The following is a 25,782-nucleotide window of genomic DNA, read 5'->3' on the forward strand; positions in this document are numbered from 1 at the left end:
TGTAAGTAGATTACAGAACCTGCGAGTTACTGTAGCATGGATTTTTCTCAAAGTTTTGCGCAAAACATGTCTCTAAGAGTGATTACATGAAAGTGGATCCATGGATGTCGTGCCATTCCACTGTGCTGAAGGACAGATACTCCAACCCAGATGGGGTGTTCTTCTGAATACCTCCTTACCATGTGTGCTTGAAGCTGTGAAGGAAGACATGTAACCAGCTAATGAAAATTCCTAGGGTATTTTTGTATGATCTTTTTTCTCTAAGCTGGAATCTGTTATCAGTTGTTTGGGAGTGTTGGAAAATTCAGGAAAGGGGAGGACTAGTCTTTTGAAAATTAAATTTTAAGGGGACTCTTGAAAGCACACAGCCTACTTTAGAGTGTATTGTAGTGGTAGCAGTTAATAGTTTTTACATTAGAGTGAATAATGAAATAAAATGCATTTCTTCCTTTTAGGTGTTTAAACTCTTGATTTTCATTCTCACCAGATTATAATAATACAAGCAATTATAGCACTTGATCATTTGAACATGTTTCTTGAATTCTGTCTCAGTGTCTCCTACCCTTTCTCAGAGAGATCTTTGTAGACAGGTTTTTTTTCCCTCTCTAAAATAGTATGAATTTGTAACTGTTATTGATTGTGGTGTGCTTTGGGACTATTGTGTTTGTTTTAACAGTGACATGGTTTCAAGATAATAATATAAATGATGGCTGCTGATTTCTTACAAATTAAGATCAGGCCTGATTTGCTTATACTAAGCCTGCCTAATGGATTGAGGTTGATGATTGGACTCCAGAGTAGCAATATTAATGGTGGTTCTTTCAAATTTTGTTTGTTTGTTATTGATGTTTTGTTTGTTTTGGCTGGGATTTTGTTTTTGTGTTTTGTTTTTGTTTTGGGGGGTTTGTTTTGTTTTTGTTTTGTTTGTTTGTTTTTATTTGGTTTTTTTTCTCCCTGTCAGGTCATGGAGCTGCTGGTTCATCTGAATAAGCGCATCAAAAGTCGACCAAAAATTCAGCTTCCAGTAGAGACACTGCTAGTTCAGTATCAAGATCCTTCTGCAGTGTCATTTGTCACTGTAAGTGTTCCTCCAAGACTGTTTGCTGCTTTAGTTTAGCAAGCAGAATATTCTTTATATTTAGCTTTGTCAGTTTTCCTAGCAAGTATGTAATTGTTATGAGGTTGATGTTTTAAGAGGATTTTTATACTCAGTTTTATAGTCTGGTGTAGGTGCAACTTGGTTTCATAAAGCATTTTGCTGTTCAAATTAGACAGTTACTCTTGATATTTCATGGTTGCATGAATTGTCATTGCTTGTATTGTAAAGGGTCTGTTCATTGGTAAAAGCTGCATTTTGCAAGCAGCTACCAATCCTTATCCTGATATCTGCAGGATCAGAGTTTTACTTAAAACACCCTTATCTCTTTGAGCCCATGAGGACCTGTTTTTTTTATGTGATTTTATGGACCATAGCTGAGCAAGATGAAAAAAATGTTATTTTATGGATTGTGAAACTTTCATAGGTTATTTAATTCAATCTAATTTAAAAAGTGAAAATAGTTTAAAAATGTTTTTTCCAAAACTATGAAACTATGAGGCAGTTTACATTTCAGTTTTGATATGTCTGTTGCAAATCATCATGATGAAACAAAAGTGATTAAATCATAGGGAAACTTTGTACTTTTTGTTTTACTGTTAAGTCCTGTGTGTAGCATAAATTTAAAAACGTGTTAGAAATGTTTGGAGAAATATTTAGACTTTAAACAGTAGTGACATACAGAAAAGTAGTCTTAGGTTGTCCTCAGCAAGTGACATTATCTGGAATTTACTTTTTAGAAATGACCAAGACTTCTGGAGTGCATATGTCTTGTAGAGCAAAATGAACCATCTTGTTTAGAGACATACTTGACAAACGCTGTATTTGGCTGTATTTGGCTGTACCTGTCAAAATGTCTTTTCATTCAAGTATCTAAGCAATGCATATTCCTTTGCATCATAAGGCTTCATAGCATTAACTCAAGTGTCATCTACAAAGTAGTGTAGTGCACTACAACACTCTTTGGCACTGCTTTCAGCCAGGTTGTGGGACACAGCTCTTACCTCTGCACTTCTTGGCTGGATTTAGATGAACAGCATAGTCCAGTATTCAGTATTGCTCTGCTGTGCTGTCCTGTCGCTGGACTCTTAACTGCATTTGCTGCTTTAAAATGAGGTGATTTTGAAACACGTTTTTAAGAGAAATTTTGTCTATGCTGCTGACTTTTTATTTATTGAATATTGTATTCTATTTTATTTCAGAAATAGATAAGAGAGATCATTATGTTTGCCTTATTTTAAGCTGTTGCTTAGTTGCAGCTGCTTTTGGTGAAATTGGCAGTGAAAAAGACAAACCAGAGAGAGGTTTTTTCATTGTTTTTTTCCACTGCTTTTAAAGCAGAGACCCAGCAAGACCTACTCTGACTAGTCCTTGCTGAGTCTCCACTATAATGGTTGTCAGTCTGATAAGTCTTAGACTTAAGAATTTGGTCTTGCAAAACATACGTTGTTTCCAATACCCAGTTATGTAACAGAACATACAACAAAAGGTTAAGGAGCACATATTTCTTTTCCATTGCTGCAATACTATGTGCTTTTTCTACCCCTTTAGAATTTTACCATAATTTATGTTAAGATGGGATACCCCCGTCTGCCTGTCGAAAAACAGTGTGAATTGGCTCCGACCCTTCTCACTGCGATGGAAGGGAAACCTCAGCCACAACAAGACAGGTATGACTTCCTACTCTTGGAGTGAATTTTGTTGGTATTATTTTAGTAAATAATTTATATTAGTTGTTAAAATATTTCCTTAGTGCTGTCTTCATGACTTAGGATGTTCTTGCCGTGTACAATTTGGACCAGTAAACCAGTCATTTGAGTTGTAACAAGAAATTGTTATAGTCTAATGCTGTAATAATACACAGAATCTGCTGCAGCAGACTCCCTGTATGATAAGAGGTCTGTGTTATGATGGAAGTGAAATGCCTGTCCATATTCCCCATGCATCTTCATCAAGTTCTGGTTTCCAGCTTAAAGCCAGACCTTCAGTAGATACCCTCTGACCCAGCTGCAGGAGCAGTGCTTCCTGTCTCAGATTGGCCACTCTGAATTGAGAGGTAGTGTTTCAAGGAAGTAGGAGTTTTAGCTAAGTTGTAATATATGAAAAAAAGAGTGTTGGGAACTGCTGTATATTAAGAATCTCTATGGGTGGGCCTGGTTCTTACCTACATTGAGATGAGTTTCCACTGTGTTGGTATTGGAAAACATCATTAAAGTCATGTCTTCATTCACTCTACATACTGTAATGGTGTAAAAATATTTTTAAATGACATTACTGAAAGGTCTTGAGTAAAATCTTTCTTCCATTCATGACATTAGTGTGAAAATACTTGAAGTGTGGTTTTTCTCTGTTGAAAAGGCTTCTTCACATGAGTGAAGAGAGCTTTGGAAAATCCAGCTGTACTGCTATACATTTGCCAGTGTGTCTTAAGGATGAGGCAGCCCTATACTGTATTTTGTGGCATAATTATGAAACTGTCAAAAATCTGGACAAAGATAGTGACTTTATCTCTCCAGCTGTCTGCATGCATGCAGACACATATATTCCATTTTAAGCACAAATCCTAATTTATCTTCTGCTTTCCATTTTTAAGTACATTAGGTGGTAAATAGAAGCCACTGGATTGTGAATATGTTCAACTTTGGTTAAGATTTTCTTTTTTTGCAATTAAGGAACAGGCTTGTTGTAAAAGGTTTCTCTCTTGTATATTATTAGTAAACAGGTGTGGTTTTTAAAATGGTTGCAGTAAATGTAATTGTTTTTCAGCCTAATGCATCTTCTAATACCAACCCTTTTTCACATGAAATACCCTGCTGAACCACTGAAAGCAGCAGCTTCTCCATTTAATCTTGCTGAAAAACCAAAGACTGTACAGCTGCTTTTGGACTTTATGTTGGATGTTCTTCTTATGCCTTATGGGTGAGTTGATACCAGTCTTCCCCAGCATTGATGTGTTCTTTATGTGTGAAACAGTACAAACTACACCCTTGAAAACACATTTAAAGTGCGCTGTTACTTCCTGGCTTGAATGAAACCAGTAGAAAAGTACAAAAGAAGTTAATAATTGTAAGAACCAGATAGCCAACCCTTTCAAAAATGTGTGCCCATCTTTCTGCAGTTGAGTTTTAAGGCTTATTGCTCTGAGATCATAAGCAAGAATAATCTCTAAAAACTTGTGCTTTCCAGAACTGAACCTTTGAACATGATTGGTCTTGTGTCTGTCTTCTGGTGAGAAGTGTTCAAACAGTATGAACACTGTCTTTGAAAGCAAGAAGAATGTACAGAACAACTTGAATTTACTGATCACTGCTTGTTAGGAACGTTCTAGCGTCCAAAATCAATACTTTCTCAAAATGTTTTTTCCACTAACTGTTTTGTTGGGGTTTTTTTGTTTCTTTGTATTGCTAGGGACCTTTTGCTTTGGAAAAAAAATAGAAATAATTTTGATGGTTGAACATGTTTCTATTTTTTTCTGGCAATAAAAGTCTCATAGGATTGGTGCCAGTATGATCTATTTGAGCTCATAATTCTTGCTTGCCTGAGTGGATTAACCTGAAGGAATGAATTTAAAATAGGGAACACGTGGTCTTTCTCCACGTCAATTTGTTGGAGGCCGTGCTTTCCATCAGATAATTAGGGGACTACTTCCATTTCATTTGAATATACAGGATCTTGCAGCACAGTTTCAGGTGCTTGTTCTTCTGTTCATGATTCACACTCTTCAGTTGGCTCAGGTTAATTGCCCTTGGCTTCATCGGTGGCTGTAGCTTCAACAGATGAATCTTTGGGCTTTCCAGTGAGACTTCACTCCCTTCCACACTTTAATACTTGGGCCAAGCATGAGTTTTTAAATCACAGAATCATTTCGTTTGGAAGAGACGTCTGAGAAAACACTCAGAGGCACTGAAATTAGGAGGTGAAGGTTTTAATTTTCTTGCCAGAAGGTGCTAGAGTGTCTTAAATTAGCCTGTGGCTCTAGTTGTCTGTCTCTTAAAGTCTTGTTCCCTGGGGTGAAGCTGTTTGCAGTGGTTTACAGCTAATTTATGCTTGTTAGAACTTGATCTGTCATTGTCCAGTTGTGATTTAGCCTTACCAGTTTGCTGCAGTAAAGCAACCAGAAAGCTTAACTATGGGGTTTAAAGCTCATAATAAAGTGTTTTAAGTTTTAACTAATGAGACTTGGAATTCCTATTGTTGAGATTGTTTACCTCTTTTTGTTGCCTGTGTGCTGAATGCAAAATGGGAGGCTGCTTGGGGCAAAAGAATTCTTGCTGGTCTCTGCAGTGCAATTTTGAAGCCATTTGGCCATCTTCCAAGGATACATGGAGCAGTGTGGTGGCTTTTATAAAAGCATGAAAGTGAGCACAGGGCAGCTGGACTAGCTGGTCTTAAAAAAGAACAAGCTCTGTAAACTTCTTTTTATTTTTGCTTTCCTTCTCTGCTCCGTACTAAAACTGCCGTTTTCCAAGACAGTATCGAATTTATTTATTTTTTTACATCAGGATGTTTGCTGCCACGTGTGTTGCATATGCTTCATTGTTTCCCTTGTTAGGTTTGTATTTTTTATAGAAATCATACAAATATTATTGGAGCTTTTAGCATGAGTTTCTTGTAGTACAGCATGAGTATTTACTTCTAATACAAAAGAAATAATTTTTTCTGATTTGTAAGCTAAGGACCCTTTCTGGAAATGCCAGTGGACCCTTCCCTTTTCTAACTGAAGTTTGTTTTCATTGACAATGACACTGTTATGGCTCTTGCAGAATATATTGGGATAATTGGTAGCAGAGCCTCAAATTCTGTCTTATGTTAGAATCATGGGATTAATTAGAGAAAAATAATCAAATTGGACAAGTTATGTGTCTTTCTCAACTCCAGAATCTAATTCAGCTGGTAATGTGGATTGGAAACGGCTCTAATAAAGGTCTTTCCCTGCCTTTTTAGGTTTGTATTGAATGAATCTCAAAGTCGACAAAACGTGCCCTCAGCCCAGGGGTCTTCATCAAATAGCGTGGGAGGTTCTGGAATCCCTCAGCCACCTCCAGGGATGAGCTTTTATGCAGCCAAAAGGGTAATTGGAGATAGTCCATGGACACCAGAGCTGCTAGAACAGGTATTTAGAGCTCTGGGGCTGCTCTGTGGTGAATTGTGGGTACGGTAATGGGGACAGTTGCAGATGGAGGAATGGAAGGGCAGAGGGAAAATAGGTAACTTATTTTTGACCAGGTCTTCAGTTGCCTTGAGGGAATTTACTGAGGAATTTTGCATGATGCCTTAAGGAATTTAGCAGTGGTGAGGTGGGAAGGAAGCTGATTGGGAAGCAGCCATGACTGCAGCCTACTCTTGTGTTTTACTCTGAAAGGTTGCAACAGTGACTTCTGAAGCATCCCTTTTCAGCAGTGGTGTAAAAGAGTATGCCATTATGGTAATGCTGGTAGGTTGCTGGCAGATAACTTTGACAGGAGGCAAGCTAAGAGATGGAGAGCAGGTGAACTTCTCCTTAAGTGAACAGAGTGATTTGAGACAGCTGAGGTGCTACAGTTACTGTAACATTCGCCTTCTTGTCAGTAACTCTGCTTTCCCTGGTTTTGAACAGTGTAAGCTGGGGATAGTGAAGTTCATCGAGGCTGAGCAAGTGCCCGAACTTGAAGCTGTTATACACCTGGTTGTAGCCTCCAGTGATACAAGACACAGTGTTGCCACTGCAGCAGACCTTGAGCTAAAGAGCAAGCAAAGGTAAGGAAAAGATGGTGTAAGTATTCCTGAAACAGCTATCACAATGAATGTAGTGCTCCAGAGAGACTATGCTGGAGCGAGAAAGGCTGAGGTTCCCTGTATATCTGTGAAGCTGCCATGTCTTTCCACTGGGCTGGGAATTTGTGGTTTGCAGTCTTGCAGCTGGAAATGTCACTTGTCTCCAAAACTGACAGCTTTAGCTGTGTGGGTTTGATCATTTTTGGTATCACTTCTGAGCCATTTTCTTGCCAAATCATGAAAAATAACGATGGTTTCCACATTGCCCCCTGTGGATTATCAATTGTCAATAAGGCTTTAGTAAATGATTCTCAGAAAAGTATAGTTTCATTTAATTTATTAGGAGAGTAAAGAGACTGATTGTGAAATGGATCATAGTCTAGAAAGTTTGGCAAACACTGTTGTTGTTATTGCTGAAGCTTCTGCTCACCTGCAGTTCGCCCCTAATCATCTAAAGACAGCGCTTCTGTCTTTAACTCATCAAGAGGCCAGAGTAATGGCTGTTGATACTGTTTGCTGAGACATTGACAGTGGGACATTTGCTGGCTCATGTAGGCCGCTGGAGCAAGACAGGGCCATCTTTGAAATATGTAGGTGGCATCATCTTTGAAATATAGCTACATCTTTGAAATATGTAGGACTATTTAACATGGAGTCAGATTTTTCATGTGAAACCTTCTCCAGTGGAAGTCTGTTCATGTACCTCAGTCATGACAGGGGTTTTGATTCTATTAAATGATGAAGTCTGATTAAAGAAGCTGATCTCTTCTTCTTGTCTCATCTTTCCTTCTGATGAGATAGATGCCCGGAGAGAAAACTGTGAGGACAATATGTAATGTTGAATGGCTTTTATAAGACATGTATGCTGGTTCACAGATTACTGTTTGATATTCAATTGGTCGATCACCATGGTCTGTATGTCTTGTTTCAGTAGCAGAGAAAGGAGCATGTAGATTTTTAACAAATTACTTGATATCATGTTGTCAGAAATTGTTATAGTGTAATTAGTTCACATTCATTATGACTGTATATTATGTGGATATGGAAAAAGTGGTCAGAAGTCAAACTGTGAAGTTTTGTGTAAATTTTGGGACTGATATGAATATGATACAAAATGCTGTATTTTAAGAAGTAGTCAGAGGTCAGAATCATAACAATTTGTGTTCAATTTGTTTTTTTCCTTCAGTTTAATTGACTGGAACAATCCTGCTATCATCAACAAAATGTATAAAGTGTATCTTGGGGATATACCACTGAAAACCAAGGAGGTAAGGCTTGCCTCCAAAGTTGTCTATCTTCTTAATTGCTGAAGAAGTAGCTTTAGTTGTCTTACTTTATTTAAAAAAACCTATTTGTATTTCTTAATCTATCACTTCCTTTGATATCTGCTTTCACTGAATATTTATGCTATTTGAATAATTTTTTTCTCTGTGCCAGTGTGTGCTGATTTGCAAAAGAAAGTAATTTAATCTCTGTTTCTGACAGGGATCTATTCTGAAACCAGAAATGAAACGAGAGTCAGTCAGCACCCGTGTTAAATTAAAGATAGTTCCTCATCTTCTACGATCCCGGCAAGCTGCAGAAATGTTCCCAGCTAACATTCAGGTGATGCGTATTTTCCAAAGCTACACTTCCTAATAACTTTGATGATACAGTTCCTCCAGTACTTAGGGGTAGAAAGCATTGTTATTGATGACAGTGTTTAAAGAAGAGGGGGAATGAAAATCTTTGAAGTGAAGCCGGACACTCTGTAACCTGCTCCTTCCTTTTCGTCAGGTGGTGTATGATGGACTCTTTGGTGCAAACACAAATGCAAAACTGAGAAGTCTGTCTTTGCAGTTTGTACATCATATTTGTATCATGTAAGTAGTTCAGAGAGCACTTTTTAGTGGTTTTTAGCTATTTGCCTAGAAGCCACTCTGTTTAATAAAAATGCAACTGAACTAATGAGTACTAAAATACAGAGAAAGTAGGGTTTTTTTTACTTAATCTGGAAAGCTCAGTGTGTCTGTGCTTGCACACAGTAAGTTGTGATATCTGATCTTAACACAGTCGAGAGAAGTGATACTAGAGGAGAACCTTTTCAGGGATGCAAAAGAAAATATTTTGTTGGTTTCTCTAATTGCAGTTGTCCAGAGAATAAAATAAAGCCCTTAGGTCCAATGCTTTTAAATGGACTTACAAAGCTGATCAATGAATACAAAGAGGTAAGATGAAAAATTCTTTACTATAATTCTTCATGTGAATACAAGCAAAAGATAAATGCATGATTTTTTTTGTGTTTGCTTGAGACGTTGCTGGAGAATGCCTTTTAAGAATTTTTGTTGGAAGAGAAGCAAATATTTTAAAACGCTATGTAGCAAAACTGTTTTATTTATTTAACACTGATAGATATGTGCTTGGGCACCAATTGCAAAATCTGAAGAAACTAATAGTTTTTGTAATATAAAGAGAGAAGTCAAAGTAGTATCTAGCTGCCCTTACTCTGGAGCACACAAGGTCTTAACTCTGGATGTTTATCTCCTTGTGTTAAGCATCTGTATAGGCCTGCTTGTTATACCTTCCGTGCTATCTATCCAGGGATGGTATTACTGTGGGAAGGGTTTTACCAAAGAGGACTGCAAATACCAGTCTGGCCTGATGAGGTGTTTCCAGTGCTGTTTCAAAAGTCAAATTCTCCATGATACTTCTACATGTACCATAGAAAGGACCCATGTTGCAGATCACCTTTTCTGCAGCTTTGAACTTCTTGCTGCTTTGTTTCACCTTTGAATGTGACCTTCTGGCCTGAGCTGGCATTTGAATGCATGGGACTCCCTGCCATTGGGAAAGGAATGAAATAGGAGGAAGTAAGCCCCTGTGTATAAATGTGCTGTATTGGTCATCCACAGGATGCATTTTGCAAACAGCTTCCTTTGTTTACAGCTGCTGTTCAGAGCTAGTGCTTTCTGTCCCTTTGCAACAGTTTCATATCCTCATTGAATCTCCTTATTTGTGTCTCTTAAACTAAAATGTAGTTAGCTGAGACCAGAAGAGAGATTTGCATTTTGCCACAACTTGCAGTTTCTCTGTTTCTTAGACAAAAGTGTGCTCCCTCTATTTCTAGATAATGTTTTTATTCTTGGATAGAAATACTTTGTATTTTAGGATTCTTTCTCCATGAAAGCCTGCTTGAGCAATTTGAAGACAGAATATAAAGTAAATGTGTATTTATAAAAGATATACCTGTGTGTATTTCTGGTTTTGCTAAATTCTGTTTATTGTTTTATTATTCAAGGATTCAAAACTGCTATCAATGGCATATTCAGCAGTTGGAAAGCTCTCCAGGTAACTGAAGCATCATTTAAGCAATGAGACATTGAATAACTTCCTCAGAGTAACTAGTTAATTTACCAGCAGCAAGCTTTATGCCACCTACCAGTTTTGCAGTTGAGTGCACAGTGCGAGAAAAGTGTTCTTCTTGTGACAACTTCAGAGATGTGAAAAGAAGTATGTTTTCACCTGATAGCTTCTCTAGCAGAGATTAATGGCAGCTTATGAATTATGCACAGAATTTAAGAAATGGTTCTGCATTCTGGATTGCCAGAAATACAAATTTAAGGAATGTACAGCAAAGAGCAGAGTGCATGAAGCTAGGCAGCTGGTATGGTCAGTCATGTGCTGGTGATCCAAGTGGTTGTCCATAAAATGTCTCACTTTCCAAACTGTGTTAAGGGAGGGAGAATGTGCTGATTTATGGTGGATATGGCTAAGATAGAGCAAACTTTCTGTGTTGGCTCTAATTGTTTGACACTTAAAATTTGGAATGAGGGGAAGACCAATGAAGTGTGAAGCATTTCAACTTAATAAAACAAAAGCTTCATGGATTAAAATATCTTGTTTCAGCCGAATGCCTCAGCTCTTTACCAAGGATATAGCCCTGGTACAGCAGTTTTTTGAAGCCTTATGCAAGGTGGGTGCTGATGGGGCTTTGGGAAATCATTATTGTTTTCTTCTGATTTTGCTGAATTCTTGATGCTATATGCTGTAAATGAGAATTCTTGGTTTTTTACTCTAGGAAGATGCTGATACTAGGCTTGCCATTCAAGAGGCATTGTCTATGATGGTTGGAGCATACAGTAACTTGGAAGGAGCCCAGCGTACCCTGATGGAAGCTCTTGTAGCTTCTTATTTAATAAAGGTATTTTCAGTGGAGTCGAAATCACATACCTAAAAAAACCCCCAAACAATTAATTGTCTTCCTGTTTCCTGACACTTCTTGTCAGATCTTCCTTTTCTTACTGAATGTGTTGGCCTGTCTGGGAGAAGGCAGGGTGTGTATGCTCAAATAAAATACTTTTAACATGGCTCGGTGATGGCAAGAAAGGTGATACTGCAGTTCTCTATTTGTGTTCTGTTTAGCAAAAAACCAAATCCGCTACAATTGCATTATATGTTTCTCATAGTCTTCTCCTTAGAAAACTTCGAGAAGTAAATGCTTCAGGGACAGTACTCTGAAACACTGTGGGACATTGAGAGTTCAGTAGAAAGGATCATTCACTGCTAAGTGGTGTTTCAGCAGGCTGTGTGATATATGACATAAGGCACCTGTGAACCTCTCCAGGACCTTAGCCTTGAAACACTAGTCTAGACTAAATCGGACTTGACTTACTCATACTTTGAGTTCCTTGCTTGTGTTCAGAATACAACAGAGGTCTGGATTTTCAGAAGGAATGAGTGTTGTATACTCTGTATACTCTGTGTTTGCATGAGTACCCAGTCTGACTGTGAAGGTTGTATGTATTTCTAGTGTAAGAGATAATTTTCATGCTGACAGCTCCTTTGCTTTAGGGATCTAAATCTCCAGGCAGTACCTTTTTGAGATTGTGTGTACTTTACAGACACAATCACCACTCTAAGCTGGTATTTCTTACCCACCTCTCGCTATGCTGCTCCTAAGCATAGCACTGTTTTCTGTGGCGAGATGATATATGTCAGTTTCATTTCAAAACTGCCTGGATGGAGCAGTTCAGTTTTTCAAGAATTAGTATGATTCCCTGAAGTGTGTATGTGTTTAATTAAGCATTTAATTCCCTACTTGTGTATATATGAGAAGTTTGCTTTTCTTTGCCCTGTCTCCTGCCATATGAATTGTAAGCATGAGTAGTGTCTCAAATGTCTAAACATTTTGAATCGTGTGGGTACCAGAGGTCAAAACAAATGACTGATGATGTGCAAGTGGTGAAGGAAAGTCATTACTGCTGTCATTTAAGACTCAACCATGTTTGTATCTTTTCCCTTAAAGCCTGAAGTTCAAGTACGTCAAGTGGCCGTAAAATTTGCTAGCACAGTGTTCCCTCCAGATCATATCCCTTCCAGATACTTACTCCTGTTAGCTGCAGGAGACCCGTAAGTTGTTTTCCTTTATAAATTATTTTCTCATATATATACTTATGTATGTTTGTGTATATGTATATATATGTGTGTACATATATACATATGCATATGCACACACACATGTATATACATTCAGTAGACTATATATATATTCGCATTAAATATGAATGCATGTATCTGCATGTGTGTGTAAGTTCGCACATAAATAATGTGAAGAAAATTAAATATGGTAGTTTGGAAATCAAACTTCACATTCTCAACATTCTGATGGAGAGCTGTTACTCAGTGACAGTCTTGAGATTGTTTTTCTTGTTTCAGATGAACTGCAGTGAGTAAAGCATTTCATACTAATGATCAGTTGCAATTGCAAAAATAAAATGCATTAACTGAAATCACTTTTGTAGTGTCTAGAAGTTATTTTTTCATGGCAAATTCTGTCAGTCTATTTTTAGTTTGTATTCGCAGAGAGTTAAGCATGCTGTTTTGAGAGTTGCCACTCTCTGCTGAAGATTAGGTGCCTCGTTAAATTACAGTAATCATTTCATTTGCGGTTTTCTGTTATGCAGTTTAAGTGGTGGGGGTTTTATATCAACTTACTTTAATTACTAAAATTTTGATGAAAGCAGCTCTTGTGTAACTAAGGAAGGCTAAGCAGATCAGCTGCAACCACTCTGTCACCAGCTCTGTCATTGCAGTGTCAGCACTGTTTCAGGAGTAGTTATCTATTGTTAAGTAGATAATGATAAACCTAGTAGGTGGGAGCTGAAACTTGACTATAGGAAGTGATAGCGAGAAGGAGGAGGTAGGAAAACAAGGATGTGGGAACCAGAAACTGATGGTGAACTCTAGAAGGATGTAAGAGGAACAGAAGTGAGCTTATCCAGACAGTTTTGCAGAGAGCACTAGGTACTATCCCCTTTTCTTTCCTGTCTCTAAAATAAACAAATATTGAAAGTTGTAGTGGAAGATTTTTTTTCTCTCTTTATTAAGAAAAAAACAACAAAAAACCAACCAAACAAAAAGAAAACAAAAAAAAACATAGAAACCCACATTTCATTTAAAAACTGATCTCTCTCCCCCAGTTTCCAACATATCTTAATGCTCATTAAAGGCTTTTTGTTCTGGTCAAATAATGTCTGTTTCTCATCTTTTCTTCTGAAAGGCGGGAGGAGGTACATGGAGAAGCCCAGCGGGTACTGAGAACATTTTCTGGAAAAAATGAAAAGGAGAGTTCTGGGAAGCAGATGCCTTCCTTCCCTGAAATGGTCCATTACATTCAAGACAAGGTACAGTGCTTCTGTCACAGTAAATGACAAATAGATATAGGATACGCAGGCATGGGATAAGTTTGGTCTTGCCTTCCCTCTGTCTGTTTCCTACAGCTGCCCCAAGGAATAAAATAAGTGAAAATCAAAATAAGGACCAACATAGTATTTCATTGCCAAGATTAACGCTCGTCATCACTTCCTGCTGGCAGTGATTGCAAGAAATCCAAGTGTTAATTAGTGAGACAGATCTTTTAATAAAGGGAATGTTTTGTTTTCTTGCAATTTGTGCAGATGATCTGTGGAATGAGGAATCCAGTTCTCAAGGATTATAATCCAGCATATTTTACAAACACAGTTCCTGAAGGTGCAAGAAGACTGCTTTTTATTTGGCTAAAATATTGTCTGTGTTACACACTTGCGTGTAGAGTAGCTGTACTAGGCTTATAAGCAGTAAAGGAGATGTGGAGAGTTGCTGGCAATATTTTTTCTTATAATAGCCCGCCTTTTAAAAAATGTCAGAAGTATGTAATTTTGAAGCACATGTGATTTAGCATGAGATCTGTGATAGCAGAACTCTTACACCTGAGAGATTTCTTATGAAATATGTGCTCTGGTGGTGTTGTACTCTACTAATACTCTGAAGTATTTGAAGTTCTGTCAGAAAACTTCCTTTTTTGTCCAGAATGCTGATTACTTAAGTAGATACTAAAAAATTAGGAAACCAAGATTCAGTTTTAGATCACACTCTTCAATTCTGTTGCCCTGTAGTTAGTTTTAAAGTTTTCCTTAACGTTCATAACGTCACTAAATAATTATGGATCAGTGCAGTTTAATCACTAGTGACAAAAGCAAGAGTCCCTCAATCATGGGGGAATTGAAATGTTTTTGAGCACTTTTCAGATCTTTATGTATCCTGAAGATGTATTAAAAAATCCTAGAGGTATAATTGTTTGTTCAGTTATCTCAAAGTGTGATTCTTCACATACTTTCAATAATCTGTGACGTTTAGAGATGTTTGAGAAGTCTGTATGCATTACTTGACACAATTGGCTGAGATGAAAAATGATTACATGATTTAGCATGATCCTTCTCTCATTTAAAAAAAATACACGTGGAAGAGTAGAACCCTGTCTCCTGGGTTTGGGTGGGAAGCCATTCCTCAAGGGAGTCACTGTGTTCACTAAATCAGGTTTTCTTTAATAATTCTGTATGTCATTAAAATTAACATTGCAAAAGATTGTGGTGTGTTAAGGGGAGTTTCCTTCTGCAATTGTCTTATGTGTTTACTCAGGTACAAGGCTGCCTGACTGACATGCGCATTGATGTGCATGTTGCCTGTTTAATACATACATATGGCTTTTCTGGAACATTTGCCATGGCTGTCACTTAAAACCTCCTGTTTGGATGTGTTCCTGCTGGCATAATTCTGCTTGAGAAAGCTAACATTTAAATGGAAAGAAGTTGCTCGCTTGCTGCTGCAACCTTCCACATAGCAGGTAGAGAGATTACGTCCAAGTCTCTCTCAGTCCGAGAGGCTCCCCAGACTTGGCTGGCACAGCACAGGGCACCCACCTCCCAGTACTGGGGAAGCATGGCTGCTCTGCAGCCTCCTCTGGCAGAGCTGCCATTTTAAAGCTTTCTGGTTGCCTGTTGGGGGGGAGGCTCAGAGTTTGGAAGTTTGTGAGGTACTTCACTTTTAAGTTCTTAAGTGCTTCTTTGTTTCCTGAAAGGAAGAAAGAATGTTGTACTGCTTCAGCCTCCCCTGCTATTCTCTCCCATGCATTCAGAGTTTTCACTTTCTGAATTGGTGTAAAGTAGATTGAACTGACTATTACCAAGTATATTGTGCCCTTTTTATTACAGAGGTGTTACATATTTTCAGTTGTTAAGAGGAAGATTAACACACTCATATCAGCAAAATTTAACTGAACTTTCCAACATCTCTGTTATTATGGGTCTGAATAGTCCACTCTTAATGTATTCTGTTGTTTAGGCCACTCACCGAATGAAAACTCCAGCTAAATATATGACTGGAACTGCAGCGTTACCTTTTAATCCTGCCACATTTGGAGAGGTAATTGTCTGGTTTTACTTCCTCAGATATGTGTACCACTAGTTATCTGGAAGACAGCGTTAGAAGCTAACAGGTACCATAAGTCACCCTACATTCTAAAATTTTTTGAAACTGTTGTTGGCATTAACTGTCCATCCTTTGTCCTTAAACAGCAATCTGAACAAGATTGTCATGGGGGATTTGGGAGGAATGTTCACAAGAGGATTGCTCCACTGCTTTCTGCAGCATCTCTAATGGAGTAGCATTAGATAAAGACAGGCAGTCCTGTGCAGTGGTCCCATTATGCTCCTTGAGGCTTTTTTCTTAGCAGAATCCCAGGCTCCAGTGATCTGTAGAAACAAAATGAGATGGGAAGTGAGATTTCTGTTAGCCATGTGTTGGGTGCATTTGTACACATGCCACATTGGTATAGGGTACAGGCTGAACTTCCTACAAGGAGTTACATCAGCTGGTGATAAACCAAAAGTCTGCATATGATTTAATCTTTAGGAAGTGATGTAGGGTTGTCAGGCAAGTGATCCTAAGGTTTGTTACACTTTATATTTGTTCCTGTCTCTATGCTAACTTTTCTGTCTATCTTTGATAAAAGAAAAAACTATTCCATTTTGGTTGCATTGATTACAGCATATTTTCTGCTCTTTTGTTTCTTGCATGTTTTTTAAAGTGCTTATGCATTCAGGATCCTGTGTTTTTTATCTTCTCTACTTAGATAGTTCTCTATCTGCGGATGTGTCTTGCTCACAGTGCTGGTGTGGTGCCAACCTCACAGAGCTTGGCAGATATGCAAGATCATGCTCCAGCCATTGGACGTTACATAAGAAACCTCATGTCTGGCAACCATTTACCTTTCTCTTCCTCCTCCTCCTCTTCAAAAAGTGCAGAAACCAACCCTGTACATATATATATTGGCCTTCTTCAGCAGCTCTTAGCTGGTGTTGGAGGTAAGAAACTGTGTGGAGCAGTACCCTGAAATAAGTGTCTTTCTTACTATGAGTTGTCTTGTTTTTTGAACTTGGCTTCAGCAATCATAGAGTTGAAACACAGACTATATACTATTTAGTTGAAACTTGTTTTCTTCTATGCTATTTTGTAGGTGGGAGAAAGCATAGCTGTAAAATCGCAGCATCATTTGGCATAATAGTGTAAAATTGTGAAGCCATTGTATATATAACAGCTTCTTCAGCAGTGAATGTTGTGTCTTCCTCACTCTGATAATAGTCTATCTACCACAACTGTCATCTAAAATTTGAGTGCATTTTGAACGAATTGCTACTAGAGTGTTTGCTTTTATTAGAATCCTAATATGTCTGAGAAATGTTGTACCTTATTATTCTGTATTGTGGGTTATTCCTACTGATTTACAAATAAATGCCTGAAATGCTTGATACTTCTTTACCTCTTTTTAGCACTGAATGTTAGATTGTTGTAAATGCTGGAGCTATTTAATAACCTCATTCTTTAATTATTGTTTAGGTTTGCCAGTCATGTATTGTCTTCTAGAAGTTGTTTCAGTGTATCCAGAAAAACTAGCCACCAGATTTGTAGACAAAATGGATTGGATTAAGGTATTGTGAAAACCCCTTTTTTTGGTGTTTTTCTGGGGGATGAATGGAATTTGGCATTAGCAAAATCTGGCACATTTCCCATGGTGAAACAGTTTATTTCCAAATATGTGCTTGATTTGAAATCTGGTATTTCTATTCATAGTCAACACCTCATGAAATGTTGTATATGCCAGGATGGGGAAAATTATTTTTTGGTTCTTCTGTATTACTGTTTTTGTTCATTCACGTACATATTCTAGGTAGTCTGTCAGCTATCCTACGTATAGTCATCCATTTTTTTCTCTGCAGAGGAAAACTGAAGACAACATTCTGCACGTTTTTGACAGAGTGAATGTTTTCCACTGGGAAGATGTGAATGACTTCTTAGAATATGCCATTAGTTACATCTCTAGTTTTTTTAGGGACCTTCCTGTGGAGATGTTTTTTTTCTATTTATTAACCCCTGACAAAAGAAACCCTATACACTGAAGTCTGCTTGGGAATAAGCAAAGGGAAATCTGTGTTCCCTAGATTCTTTCCTCAGCTCTCTGCTTTTTCATTATTTGCCTCAAACATCTAGGATTTTTGAAGGTCTTACAGGTTGCCGTTGCTTTCACTGGGGCAATCTGGCAGAAACAAATACTTAGTCAAGTATTAAAAAACATTAGACTGTGTTCTGATAGTTTCTCCTGATGATATCTGTGCTGCATTGTGCTGTATATAGGTTATCACTTCTCATTTACCTGCAGGTATGAACCGCAAGGGAGAATACTTAGAAACATTGCCCTTTTCAGTATTCCTCATCATTTGCAGAAAATTTTTCTTTGTCTTTGGCCTAGTGTCCATTTGCAGAATTAAGCTTCTAGGGGTAGTTATTGGTAGTACTGAGTTTCAGAAATAGTGTTGTAAATTATATTTCATGTGTTTTTGCCTTGCAAAGTGAAACAAACAGGTTGAGGGGTTTGTTAGAAGTCACATATGTGATCTTTTGCTATGCTGAAGTTAACATTACATTTCATGACCCTGACAGATCATTCCTTTTTTGTTTGCGTGGCTCATTTTGGTTTCTTTGTGGTAGCCCAAGGCACTCAAAGATTTGGGTATGAATTTTTCATGGGAGTGTGTTGCATTATACATCAAATTGCTGATAGAGATAAGATTATGTCTTAACAAATTACCCAAAGTTTCCAAAATTCAAATTTTAATAACTTATTTGGACAATACAAGATCTCAAATTGGGTAATTTTGCTTTGAGAGCTGTGATTTCCTGGACTCTTTTTTCTGGTTGTATTTGAATTGTTAACCCTCTTGAGGTTTTAAAATTCCCGTTGTTTAATAAGAAGGGTATGGAAACCTCCAGCAGCTCAGGGATAATGTAGTGGCTTAGGGTGTGGTGTTTTTTTAGCACAGTATGAATACAAAAACCTGGAAGCTCTTAGCTGAAGACAAAATTCAGCCAAGAATTCGATGTGCACGGTTTTGACACAGAACTGGTGGGTGTCCCTCTTATGGCTAGTGGTCTTCTTTCACCAAAGTGCTCAGTGTGTAATGTATACTTTGTTGAATTGAGGGCTTTGTTTCTTATTAAATGACAATGCTGTTGGTTTAAAGTGTGCTGTCTGAATTAAGAACTGTTTATGTATCTCCATGACAATTGTGTTTGTATATTGAAGCTCTTTATGAGCAGACTGGGTAAGAAGCTGCTTCCATATTTTATGGCTTGTGTTTTTTTTAAACTCCCACAGAACTTGATGAACACCAACAAAGAGGAAATGCGTGAGCTTGCAGCCCTGTTTTATTCTGTAGTGCTGTCTACCATGTCTGGAGATGACCTTAGGGCATCCTTGGAGCAGCTGATCAAGATGACAAAAGACAGCCATGTAACTACCTTTCTTTGTCTTCTTCTTGTTTTTTCTCGTATCATGTAACTGATAGGATATTTGAATCTCACCATGTGTCCAGGATGTATTAACCTTAATCTGGGTGTAAAATTAACTAACTGGCTTCCAGTTGGATGGTGAGAAGGGATTTTTGTTGTAGGTGAGTGCAGCAGATCTTGAAATAAATTGATCCCTGAAGCTGTTAAGGTCAGTAGGAGGATTTCATGGAGGCACATCCCAAGCAAAGCACTATGATGTAGTTAACCAGTTTTATCCAACTAAATAGCCACATCCCATTGAGTGGTAGTGGATCACACTACCTACCTCAAACTGTTCCTTATTCCTGAGCACTCACAGAATCAAGAAAATTTTTAACTTGTTAAACGTTCAGCTCTTCGCCTCCTGAGCCATAGTCTCCTAATGGGTACTCACCACCTCAGGATCTTGTGGTGCTGTGTTAAGGCTGTGCCTTCTTCCCTTTTGCCCCACATGGACTGCTCAGCAGGCCTCCGCAGCTGTGTCTTTACATGCTGGGTGTGCCTGCCTTCCCTTTTCCAGCAGCTCCTTTTGGCTCCCCTTATCCTTATTTCTCCATTTTGCCACTGCAAGCATGGAAAAGGAGTTCTGGAAACAAATTGGTCTGGTTTGGTGTGTCTTGAATCCTGCATGGGAGGGAAAGCAGTAGTAATTCCAGGTTCTGTTTCCCCAAAATGGTTTTGTATCAGTCTCTCTAATGGACTTAAAGGGCCACCATTTTACATTGCAGGTGACAGGCTGACAAGAAGTGCTGGTTGCTTTATGTTGTAGTTAACAAACATGATTTATTTTGAGTCTCTGAAAGCTCTGCGTGTGAGACAAAGCCATGTCATTGCTCAGTTTTGTGAAGGGCACGGCTCCTGCAGTCACGAAGTCAGTATTGATAGGTCCCAGCCCCCCGCTGCTTTCAGCCCCACTCACCCATGTGAACCATGAAAGAAAAAAAAAGCAGGGTGTTCCCATGCCTTTGTGAGTCTGAGTCAGGTAGAGCTCTGACTTGCTGCTACTGTGCAAAACCACTTGAATTTGTGCACCTAGGGGTGGTGGTGATCCTCTTGTCTCAGTAAGGACTGCAGTGTGAATGGATAACTAAAGTGGAGATGGGGGAAGGATCCATCTTCTGCTGGCTTTGCTGCAGTGAGACCACCTCAAGGAACAGTTTCTGGTGGCCAGGCTAGGTTGAGGATCCCACTGTGGCAGCACAATTGCACTGGTGCAAGATCTGTAGTGTTAAGAAACAAGAGGTATGAATTAATCCAAGCTTAAGCTCCTGTACCCCTCCCTTTGGGTTTTTTTTTTCCAGTTAGGTAGCATTTGAGTCTCACAGCCTTTTTTCTCCACAAAATCTTTTTGCTAGAATTCACTTATAGGAGTAAACACCATCATTAAATAGTTCCAGCACCAAATCAGAATTGGAGAAATTAGTGTTCTTAACATTTAATTGTATGGATTAGATTTCATGATTTGTAGCCTGCCAAGCTGTAGAGGCATTGCCTTCAGCATAGGCCAGGTCTCAGCTCATTCTGAGCCATGCAGACGTAGAGCGATTACCCTGTACTGCTTTTACCAAAGAGTACATTTTGTCCCCTTAGTCTGAATATGTCTGGTTTTTAAGTAGAAACAATGTTGTTTGGGTTTTTTTTTTAAGCCTAACTACCAAAGGGTAACTTTAAGAATGTGAATGCTAGTGATAAATTTATAATCGGTCCTCCAAGATCTCTTTAGTTTTGTTAATGAATTGTAAAGAACTCCATTCATCAGAGAGCTCTAACAATACCAAACTCTCTGTTGTTTTATTATGTGTTAGAGCTCTGCATTCTTCAGGGTGCCTTCTGATCTAGCTTGTCCATATGTGTTTTTAGATCACTGCTTTGTGCAAAGTGTTACTTACTTTGAAAATGAGATTTTTTTGTACTGTTGGTGTTGTCTGTAGAGCCCGGAGGTCCAACATGGATCCTTGTTGGCTTTGGGATTTACAGTAGGAAGGTACTTGGCCAAAGGGAAAATCAGATCAATGGAGCTACATGACATAGAACAGCCAAACACTTCAGTCATGCCGGAACAAGAACAACTTATAAAGTCGACAACCGAGACAATAGGTAACTTCCTGCCTAAGACTTTGCTGCATGTAACAGTTGTGTTTTTTTAGTCCACCCCAGGCTGAGGATTTTTCTGAGATGCTCAGCCCATAGACAATGTTGAGTTCAGTTTTTGTGATAGAGTTTACAGTCTGTAAGGATATAATCTGATTAGATGTATGGACATTTCAGCAAAACCTTGGTAGACTGTACCTTACAAACCAACACAGCACAATCAGGAGTGATATTATTGCCTAGATTCCTCTCAATGTCTCCTTTCACTCCTATTTTTTTTCTAACATAATGCTTCCTACCAGCTGTAGAGGAGATTAATGCTTTGCTTCTTTCATGGGTAAAATACAAATGCCTGTCTACTTCTAAATAATAATACAAAATCTGAGTCATCCTGGTTTGCTTTTTCCCTGTAGGTTCTTTCTTGGACAGTACCTCTCCCTTCCTTGTGGTGGGTGCTTGCATGGCTCTTGGGGAGATTGGCAGGAATGGCCCCTTGCCAATCCCCAACGAAGGAACAGGATTTACAAAGCTGCAACTTGTTGAAAACTTATTGGCCCGAATCCCTTCCAGCAAGGAAACAAATAAGGCAAGATTTTTGTGTGTTCTTGTGATTCCTGTTCATTTCTTGAATGCTCACTAGGTATATGTGTTACGTGCCAAACTCAGCCTTGTTTTTTAAAGGAATTAGGCTTTCTGTTGGCTTTAGTGAGTTGGCTAGGGTCTAGGTCTTTCTAATATTGTCTTGCACTGATCACTTGTGCTTTCTGTAGTCATAACTAGGGGCTTAAGAGATAAAAATATGAATGGTCTTCTTTTTAATTCAAGAATAATGGGAATAGCTTCTTTTACATAATCCTCAAAGGTAACAGGACATTTGTTCTGATGTACTTTGGAAAAGAGGTGTGCTGATTGATCTAATAAGCTGTTTGCATGTACATCTGACACCTTGAGCGAAACTTCAGCAAACTTCACTTTTCAGTGAGAAATAGTGGGTTTAAAGTGCATCGTATGGACTTACAGGACGGTTATATGATGGTGTTATTTTTTGTTTGTATTTAAGATGAAGGAACGAGCAATACAAACATTAGGTTACTTCCCAGTGGGAGACGAAGATTTTCCCCACCAGAAGCTACTGCTGCAGGGTTTAATGGATTCTGTGGAGGTGAGACACTATCAGTGTATTATCCTTTATACTACAGTGTTAGTATTTCTCTTTGGGTGCTTTTTATGTAGTCTAGAGCCAGATTTACAAAGGGAGTTGGCTTTTTGTAGTAGTGCCTCTGGGTTTTTTAAAAATGCCTTGAAATAGAGAGCAGAGATAGACTTGGGGCTGATAAAAGGTTTTATGCCACAGTTTAAAAACTTGCTAGTCCAGGTCTTTGCCTCAGTCTGAGCAAATACTTGTTCCCCTTCAAGAGGCTTATAGATTTTTTTTTATACACTGTATGTATAAAACCTCCAGAGCTTATATTATTGCTGCCTTAGGCCTGTACTTTGGCCTTCAAAAGTACCCTGAAAGTAGATAATATGAATACCTCTGAGCTATATTAGCTAATACAATTCACTTTAATTTGAAGTTTATAGAAATATATGTATCTCTTGTCCATCTGAATTCATTATTGAAATACACTGCATTCTTTCACAGTACTTAAGAGCTTCTATACATATTTCAATATGCTAGATAACAAAATTAAGTAAAAAAAGGTTTTTTAGTATCTTTCTTTTACAGCTTGTTTTACCTTTCTTCCTTGCTGGTACTGACATAGGATTCTGCATTGTAGAAGTGGCTGTTGAGTATCAGACAGACATGCTTTGTTGAGTGTTCCAATTCTTATGTGATCAAACATGCAAGAGCCATAGAATTATAGAATAGTTTGGGTTGGAAGGGACCTTAAAGGTGATCTAGTTCCAACCCCTCAACTGTTGACAGGGCAGGGACACTTCACACTAGATCAAGTTGCTCAAAGCCCAATCCAACCTGACCTTGAGCACTGCCAGGGTTGGGGCATTTATGAGTGACCTCTTCCAGTGCCTCACCACCTTCACAGTAAAGAATTTCTTCCTAATAGTTCATCTGAGCCTACTCTCAGTTTCAAGCCTTTAACCACCTGTCCTATCACTATACTTAAAATACTAAAAATTCTGAAAATACTGTGTACCCAAAGAACAAAGATGTTTCTGAGTGCCATGTTTTATTTCTGTAGCTGCATGGGGACATTACAACTTCCTTTATAAAAGGTGTACTTGAAAAAAACCTATTTGTCTTAGATTGCAGGAAGCTAAGGGCTTAATTCTCCAGGAACCCTGAGCATTTTGTGCTTCCAGAGCATAAGGAAAGCTATCTTGAAGGTACTCAGCAGTTATGGAAACCAGTTCTTACAACATAAAATTCATTATAAGTACTGACAAGAAAGTGGCATATCTTGTTCCTGAAGGTTCAGAGGATAGTGTAAGGAGGACAGTGAAGCAAAACAAGTACCATCTGAATTATTTTAATGTGAAAAAAAGGTTTCTGCATCTTTTAAGACATCAGCTTCTGGATGGAATTATAGGAGACTCTTTCAATACTCCCTATTACAGTAAAGCCATAGTAATTTTCACTAATCGCTATCAGCATCACTTTAACTTCGGTTTATTTTCATTCTGTTGAATTATTTCTTTTCACCAAGTTGAGCTTCTGCAGAGACTCGTAAATACTTTGTCAAAAATCTGCTTTAAAAAAATGTGGAAATTTTAGCTTTTATCATTCATTTCAGACAGTTTGGCATTGCCTCATTTTCCATCAACTTCAGTGGGTCTGAGGTGCCACATACTCTCAGAAGCTCACCAGAAGAGTGATCTTACTGTAAATTGGTGCTGAACATTGGGACTGGGAAAGAGGCTGTAGTTTTGTGGATTAAGTGCCAGAAGTTTTGGTGTATGCTTTGTTAGTACTGTCAGTGATGCTCTGATGTGTTTTTCAGGCCAAACAGATAGAGCTGCAGTTCACTGTTGGTGAAGCTATTACCAGTGCTGCTGTTGGAACCAGCTCAGTGGCTGCACGGGATGCATGGACAGTCACAGAGGAGGAATATATCCCTCCTTCAGGTAGGTCTTCCTAATGCAGGGGCTGGGTTGGGAAATGTCTGGGCTAACACTTAGCTCCAAGCTTTATTTCTGTGGTGTTTGGTTTATAACAGAATATGAAAGAGAGGTTTTGTGTTTGTGGTTATATACAGGTTGTTTTACGTTCTCATGTCTGTCTGCTCAGAGGGCAGAAGACTTCATTCGTGGGCTGTTTAAATAGCTGCTTATGTAATTCATTGCCACTTGACTCTGTATTTTTTGGTTTTTTCTTTTTTTTTGTTTGCCATGTTACCATTGTGAACCATGAACAGGAAAATAGGGTTATAAAATCAAATTGCAAGTGTTTTCCAATAACTTCAAGTGATAAAATTAAGTGAAATTTACGTGCAGTAAATGCAGAAATTCTATTAAAGGACTAAGATTCTGTACCCATTGAAATACAAGTGTGACAAAAGGCTAGCTTCAAATCAGGCAACTGTAAATATTAGTCTCAGACCTGCAAACACGTGTTTTAATTTTGTGAGAGTGGTCTTAGATGTGCAGTGTACAGAAAGCTGAGCATGTGGTAAAAATTAAACCTTCCCATTGCTCCAGAAATCGTGAGTCCTAACAAAAAAATAAGTTTTGCCCTGAGTCTTAGGCAATGTGAATGGTCTTGGACCTCTTCTTGGCCACAGGCTCTAAAACATGTTCATGAAGAGTTAGCAAGATCTGTATTTCTGTTATTTGTTCTACTATTATTACTTTCCCAGTGACTCCAGTGAGTTCCTAAATGAGCAGAGATTAAGGTGTCACATGAGTACTCTTGAGTTCATTAGGTTTTTCATTGTTTCCATCAAAATGGGTGTGGACAGTTCTCAGAGCTCCTCCCCTCCACCTTTATTTTTTTCATATAGATTTGAAAGTGAATGATGTGGTGCCCTGGGTCCTAGACCTTATTTTGAACAAGCACATCATCAGTCCCAACCCACATGTTAGACAGGCAGCTTGCATCTGGCTTCTGTCATTGGTGAAAAAGCTTAGTACCCACAAAGCAATTAAGGTAAGAAATATGCCTTTTCCTAACTCTGGCTCCTTTTCTCTAATTTTGCTTCTCATCTTGTTTCTGTCCCTTCCTTCCCCTTCACTTGTATTGTCTTGCCCATCTTTTATTTCTAGAGGAACAGACAATCTGGCAGATGAACAAGGGTGTTTGTCACCTTTGTAAACATCAGACTTGCATCCAAGTCAGAGTAATCTCAATGTAAATAGCTGTTGTAAGATGAAGTAGCACTACATGCTCCCTTGGGAAGAAGAGTTTGGTATCTGTATAGTGTTTGGGATTTATATTCAAAAAATACTTGAGAGGTCTAGGAGGGGAAGAAGAAGGAGAACAGAACTTACGTGTTTCACGGTATTTATCTTTGGTACCTAAGAGCAGTTACAATGCGCTTCATGTACGGTGTATTTTTGGTACACTTCATGAACCTTATATTTAAAGTGCTTGTCCATAATGAGAAAATGTGAAAAATCCTATACAAGTACTAAATAAAACATTCCCAACCAAAATGTCCTCTATCTCCATAGAGGTGCTATGGACTGTGATGTGATCAAGT

General features: G+C 38.4%; 1 protein-coding gene across 4 annotated transcripts in view; it reads left to right on the plus strand.

Moving 5' to 3' along the window:
• The window catches only part of ECPAS (Ecm29 proteasome adaptor and scaffold), a 56,865-nt gene that overhangs the window by 8,467 nt on the left and 22,616 nt on the right, over positions 1-25,782 (plus strand). For 2 of the 4 annotated variants that reach the window (XM_084225947.1, XM_084225946.1), the window contains exons 3-25: positions 962-1,078; positions 2,648-2,766; positions 3,863-4,015; positions 6,041-6,209; positions 6,693-6,832; positions 8,037-8,118; positions 8,336-8,455; positions 8,627-8,712; positions 8,979-9,057; positions 10,128-10,177; positions 10,736-10,802; positions 10,908-11,030; positions 12,135-12,238; positions 13,389-13,512; positions 15,488-15,568; positions 16,278-16,509; positions 17,042-17,133; positions 18,858-18,992; positions 20,962-21,127; positions 21,535-21,707; positions 22,182-22,283; positions 24,085-24,208; positions 25,084-25,229. In XM_084225947.1, the coding sequence (XP_084082073.1) occupies positions 962-1,078; positions 2,648-2,766; positions 3,863-4,015; positions 6,041-6,209; positions 6,693-6,832; positions 8,037-8,118; positions 8,336-8,455; positions 8,627-8,712; positions 8,979-9,057; positions 10,128-10,177; positions 10,736-10,802; positions 10,908-11,030; positions 12,135-12,238; positions 13,389-13,512; positions 15,488-15,568; positions 16,278-16,509; positions 17,042-17,133; positions 18,858-18,992; positions 20,962-21,127; positions 21,535-21,707; positions 22,182-22,283; positions 24,085-24,208; positions 25,084-25,229 (2,784 nt within the window). Of the gene's footprint in view, positions 1-776; positions 1,079-2,647; positions 2,767-3,862; positions 4,016-6,040; positions 6,210-6,692; positions 6,833-8,036; positions 8,119-8,335; positions 8,456-8,626; positions 8,713-8,978; positions 9,058-10,127; positions 10,178-10,735; positions 10,803-10,907; positions 11,031-12,134; positions 12,239-13,388; positions 13,513-15,487; positions 15,569-16,277; positions 16,510-17,041; positions 17,134-18,857; positions 18,993-20,961; positions 21,128-21,534; positions 21,708-22,181; positions 22,284-24,084; positions 24,209-25,083; positions 25,230-25,782 lie in introns of those variants that run through there. The other 2 variants (XM_084225945.1, XM_084225948.1) reach the window with 2 other exon arrangements.

The sequence above is a fragment of the Fringilla coelebs genome (assembly GCF_963513975.1).
Source record: "Fringilla coelebs genome assembly, chromosome: Z".
NCBI lineage: Eukaryota > Metazoa > Chordata > Aves > Passeriformes > Fringillidae > Fringilla > Fringilla coelebs.